Consider the following 6,000-nt stretch of genomic DNA (forward strand, 5'->3'; position numbering starts at 1 on the left):
TGCTGCGTGGAACACTAATAGATACAGTAGAACAGAGGACTGTTGGGAATTCAGCAGTTAGCTGATGTGGAATGGGAAACACACAGCATACTGGAGCAGCATTCATTGATTGTTTTGATTTGATGTACTGTACCAGTCAGGAAATATTGGTACACACTCAGTAAAGACACTGCGTGTGTGTGTGTGTGTGTGTTTGTGTGTGTGTGTGTTTGTGTGTGTGTGTGTGTTTGTGTGTGTGTTTGTGTGTTTGTGTGTGTGTTTGTGTGTTTGTGTGTTTGTGTGTGTGTTTGTGTGTTTGTGTGTGTGTGTTTGTGTGTGTGTGTTTGTGTGTGTGTTTGTGTGTGTGTGTTTGTGTGTGTGTTTGTTTGTTTGTGTGTTTGTGTGTTTGTTTGTGTGTGTGTGTGTGTGTGTGTTTGTGTGTTTGTGTGTGTGTGTGTGTGCGTGTCTGTGTCTGTGTCTGTGTCTGTGTCTGTGTGTGTGTGTGTGTGCGTGCGTGCGTGCGTGCGTGTGTGTGTGTGTTTCAGACTGACGAGGAGAAGAGGCAGAGTCTACCGGTGGTCATGCCTGTGTTTGACAGGAACACCTGCAGCATTCCTAAGTCCCAGATCTCCTTCATAGACTACTTCATCACAGACATGTTCGACGCCTGGGATGGTAAGGACTTACGTTAGCTACCTGATCTAAGGCTTCAGCTCAGCGGGCTAACAGTGTTTTGATGCTTGGGATGGTAATAACTGTTAACCCTATCTGCTCCATATAACAGAGGACTTGTTAGATCCCTGAATCTAATGTCTAAGCTTCACCTCAGCGGCTCCCTGAATCTAATGTCTAAGCTTCACCTCAGCGGCTCCCTGAATCTAATGTCTAAGCTTCAGCTCAGCAGCTCCCTGAATCTAATGTCTAAGCTTCAGCTCAGCAGCTCCCTGAATCTAATGTCTAAGCTTCAGCTCAGCAGCTCCCTGAATCTAATGCCTAAGCTTCAGCTCAGCAGCTCCCTGAATCTAATGCCTAAGCTTCAGCTCAGCAGCTCCCTGAATCTAATGCCTAAGCTTCAGCTCAGCAGCTCCCTGAATCTAATGCCTAAGCTTCAGCTCAGCAGCTAACACAGTCAGTGTTTAGGGGCAAAGACGTTCGCATCACGAGCAACCTTCCCTAACACCTTAAGGCTGGCTAGACTAATGTACCAATCTAAATGTGTTTTATCTGACATGGGTAAGTGACTGTCAGTGACTGACATAACAAGAGGAAAACTGCTGATATAAACCCACATTAAGAAGTGTCACCGTGTGTATTCTTCTGTTCTAACTCTCAACAGTAAGTTGAGACCCCGACTTGAGTTCCAAAAATAATGGACAAAAATTATAATATTTTGTAAATTGGTCCACGGGCCTACAGAACCATCAGCCGTCAGTTTTCCATCTATTGTCTAAAGAGTACAGCTACGTAGTCTATAGTACAGCTACGTAGTCTACAGTACAGCTACATAGTCTATAGTACAGCTACGTAGTCTATAGTACAGCTACGTAGTCTATAGTACAGCTATGTAGTCTAAAGAGTACAGCTACGTAGTCTAAAGAGTACAGCTACGTAGTCTATAGTACAGCTACGTAGTCTATAGTACAGCTACGTAGTCTACAGTACAGCTACGTAGTCTATAGTAGAGCTACGTAGTCTATAGTACAGCTACGTAGTCTATAGTACAGCTACGTAGTCTATAGTACAGCTACGTAGTCTATAGTACAGCTACGTAGTCTATAGTACAGCTACGTAGTCTAAAGAGTACAGCTACGTAGTCTAAAGAGTACAGCTACGTAGTCTAAAGAGTACAGCTACGTAGTCTATAGTACAGCTACGTAGTATATAGTACAGCTACGTAGTCTGTAGTACAGCTACATAGTCTACAGTATAGCTACATAGTCTACAGTATAGCTACATAGTCTATAGTACAGCTACGTAGTCTAAAGAGTACAGCTACGTAGTCTATAGTACAGCTACGTAGTATATAGTATATAGTACAGCTACGTAGTCTGTAGTACAGCTACATAGTCTACAGTATAGCTACATAGTCTACAGTATAGCTACGTAGTCTAAAGAGTACAGCTACGTAGTCTAAAGAGTACAGCTACGTAGTCTATAGTACAGCTACGTAGTCTAAAGAGTACAGCTACGTAGTCTATAGTACAGCTACGTAGTCTAAAGAGTACAGCTACATAGTCTATAGTACAGCTACGTAGTCTAAAGAGTACAGCTACGTAGTCTATAGTACAGCTACATAGTCTATAGTACAGCTACGTAGTCTATAGTACAGCTACGTAGTCTAAAGAGTACAGCTACGTAGTCTAAAGAGTACAGCTACATAGTCTATAGTACAGCTACGTAGTCTAAAGAGTACAGCTACATAGTCTATAGTACAGCTACGTAGTCTAAAGAGTACAGCTACGTAGTCTATAGTACAGCTACATAGTCTATAGTACAGCTACGTAGTCTATAGTACAGCTACGTAGTCTAAAGAGTACAGCTACGTAGTCTAAAGAGTACAGCTACATAGTCTATAGTACAGCTACGTAGTCTAAAGAGTACAGCTACATAGTCTATAGTACAGCTACGTAGTCTAAAGAGTACAGCTACGTAGTCTATAGTACAGCTACATAGTCTATAGTACAGCTACATAGTCTATAGTACAGCTACGTAGTCTAAAGAGTACAGCTACATAGTCTATAGTACAGCTACGTAGTCTAAAGAGTACAGCTACGTAGTCTAAAGAGTACAGCTACATAGTCTATAGTACAGCTACGTAGTCTAAAGAGTACAGCTACATAGTCTATAGTACAGCTACGTAGTCTAAAGAGTACAGCTACGTAGTCTATAGTACAGCTACGTAGTCTAAAGAGTACAGCTACGTAGTCTATAGTACAGCTACATAGTCTATAGTACAGCTACGTAGTCTAAAGAGTACAGCTACATAGTCTATAGTACAGCTACGTAGTCTACAGTACAGCTACGTAGTCTATAGTACAGCTACATAGTCTATAGTACAGCTACGTAGTCTATAGTACAGCTATGTAGTCTACAGTACAGCTACGTAGTCTATAGTACAGCTACATAGTCTATAGTACAGCTACGTAGTCTATAGTACAGCTACGTAGTCTATAGTACAGCTACGTAGTCTACAGTATAACTACATAGTCTACAGTATAGCTAAATAGTCTCCTGTTTAGTCCACAACAGGCCCACACATCTGTTGGCCTATTGTCTATCACAGTACAGTATAACTACATAGTCTACAGTATAACTACATAGTCTACAGTATAACTACATAGTCTACAGTACAGCTACATAGTCTACACTATAACTGCATAGTCTACAGTATAACTACATAGTCTACAGTATAACTACATAGTCTACAGTATAACTACAGAGTCTCCTGTTTAGTCCACAATAGGCCCACACATCTGTTGGCCTATAGACTATCACAATCTTTCTGGATCATTATTTAATGCTGAATAACTTTACTCTTAAAGCTGTTCTTTGCTAGATACCTTCATGTGCTACCCTGTCTGTTTTGACCTTTTACATATTGGTCATTTATCAGACTGCTGTTCTCCAGAGAGACTTAGTCAGTACATCTGTACGGTACTGACTGTACAGCCTTTAATCCGTCCTAAATCAATCATTCAATGATCTTTTGTCCCCAGCGTTCGCAGACCTTCCCAACCTCATGCAGCACCTGGACAACAACTTCAAGTATTGGAAAGGCCTGGATGAAAGGAAGCTGCACAGCCTGCGTCCCCCCCCAGAGTAGGAGCACCCTGACTGGGGTCGACGCCAGGCCCCGGGCCCCTCCTTGGTTCCTGTCCGCCTGCGTCCCCCCCCCCAAGAGTAGGAGCACCCTGACTGGGGTCGACGCCAGGCCCCGGGCCCCTCCTTGGTTCCTGTCCGCCTGCGTCCCCCCCCAGAGTAGGAGCACCCTGACTGGGGTCGACGCCAGGCCCCGGGCTCCTCCTTGGTTCCCGTCCGTCCAGGGGCCACCAAGCCTTCACTCTTCTGCTTCTGTGACACATACATCAAGCGTCCACATGTCCGTCCAACAGAGACAACACACACGGACGGACGGACGTGCTACAGCAACACCAGGCTCTTGCTTCGTATATAAAACCTCGCTAGCTGAGGATGGATGATGGACAGACACACGGCGCCTCAGAGTCCTTATAAACTACCAGTGCCTGGTGGGCTTGTCTGTATGCTCCTACTGCTGCCAGGGAGGCTGTGTGAGGGACTGTTCTTCTCCCAGCCAACCTGGTGATGGACGTACCATCCCCTTAGTACTCACACACGGGTTCCCCCTGCCTCTCTCTCTCTCTCTCTCTCTCTGTCTCTCTGTCAGTCAGAGACCGGCTGATGTTACTGTCTCTCTCTCTCTCTCTCTCTGTCTCTCTGTCAGTCAGAGACCGGCTGATGTTACTGTCTCTCTGCAGACTGACTGCACTGTTGGTTAGAGCTATGGAGAAACACACAAACAAACTGAACATTGAGATGTCAGGTGGTTTCAAGTCTCAGGCACCTCCAATGAAAAACTGTTTGGAGGATCAGCTGATGGGACAGGTCACATTACACAGTTTTTCCTCTTAAATGGCACCCTATTCCCTATATAGTGCACTACTTTTAGGATAAAAGAGTCTATGGGGCTCTGGCCATAAGAAGTGCACTTTATATAGAGAATAGGGTTGCATTTGGGATGGCCAACCATGTCAAATCCACGTCAGACCGTACTACCCAGTGTGTGGTGGGCATTCCGACCGGATAAATCCCTATATCGCCCCCCAGTGGCCACCAGGTCGACCTACACTCCACCTCCACCAGCTGCCACCATCACCTTTTACTGTCTTCTAGCTGTACTTCCTTTGCTTCTTTGTCCTTCAGAAGCACCTTGTCCACTAGAGGACCTGTAGCGACGGGATGGGACGCGAGGCCGTCCTAAACACACTAAAATTGTGTTCCATATACCAACCTATTCCCTTTATAGTGCACTACTGTTGACCAGAACAAATCATCAAATCAAATCAAATGTATTTATATAGCCCTTCGTACATCAGCTGATATCTCAAAGTGCTGTACAGAAACCCAGCCTAAAACCCCAAACAGCAAGCGATGCAGGTGTAGAAGCACGGTGGCTAGGAAAAACTCCCTAGAAAGGCCAATACCTAGGAAGAAACCTAGAGAGGAACCAGGCTCTGTGGGGTGGCCAGTCCTCTTCTGGCTGTGCCAAGAGTAGTGCACTATTGCCGTATCGGCCCTGGTCAAATGTAGTGCACTATAAAGGGAATAGGGTGCCATTTTGGGACGCATCCAGAGACATACGTTTGTGTGGGGTGGGGGCGTGGTCACGGGTGTTCAGTGGGTGGAGCTAATTAACTGTCCTCAGGCCATTGGTTGAAGACACAAACATTCAGACATCTTGGTCATAGCGAGGTCATTATTACAGACAATTTGGTCTTTTTATTTTGTTTTAAATGTTCCATATTTTCTTTATAAAACAAAAACAAAAAATGAGTAACATCAATTAATGAATTATCTGATGATGAAGAAATTAGAACAAAAATAAGAAAAGATGAAAGAAAGACAACGCCAAAGCTGAATAACATACTATTATATAACTCTCTGAGTCTTGTCGATGATGAGGAGGATTATTATCCATAAGAAAACATAAACGTTGTAAACATTTTATTTTATTTTAGTACAGTATCAGTTTGAATGGACATCTTTGTATTGCACTGTAAAACAACAGTTGAATTGTCTATAAACGTCTCAGTGATTTAGTCCATGGATGGGAATCGGGACATTTAACTTGTTGGAATAAGCTGTTGTTATTGTTGTTGTCTTATCACCTCTTGCGAGTTTGTGTCACATTTCAGTTGAATACATTCAGTTGGACATGTGACGAGGTATCCCCGTTTCCATCGGCAACCCCGTTTCCATCGGCAACCCCACCTGTCTGTGGAT

At 44.0% G+C, this 6,000-nt stretch overlaps 1 protein-coding gene across 1 annotated transcript in view; it reads left to right on the forward strand.

Moving 5' to 3' along the window:
• The window catches only part of LOC109878472 (high affinity cAMP-specific and IBMX-insensitive 3',5'-cyclic phosphodiesterase 8A-like), a 155,985-nt gene extending 150,190 nt beyond the window's left edge, over positions 1-5,795 (forward strand). The window contains exons 19-20 of the mRNA XM_031812409.1: positions 525-654; positions 3,696-5,795. Coding sequence (XP_031668269.1) covers positions 525-654; positions 3,696-3,802 — 237 coding nt within the window. The 3' untranslated portion in view covers positions 3,803-5,795. The remainder of the gene's footprint in view (positions 1-524; positions 655-3,695) is intronic.
• The last annotated feature ends 205 nt before the right edge of the window (positions 5,796-6,000 follow it).

The sequence above is a fragment of the Oncorhynchus kisutch genome, unplaced genomic scaffold (assembly GCF_002021735.2).
Source record: "Oncorhynchus kisutch isolate 150728-3 unplaced genomic scaffold, Okis_V2 Okis03b-Okis08b_hom, whole genome shotgun sequence".
NCBI lineage: Eukaryota > Metazoa > Chordata > Actinopteri > Salmoniformes > Salmonidae > Oncorhynchus > Oncorhynchus kisutch.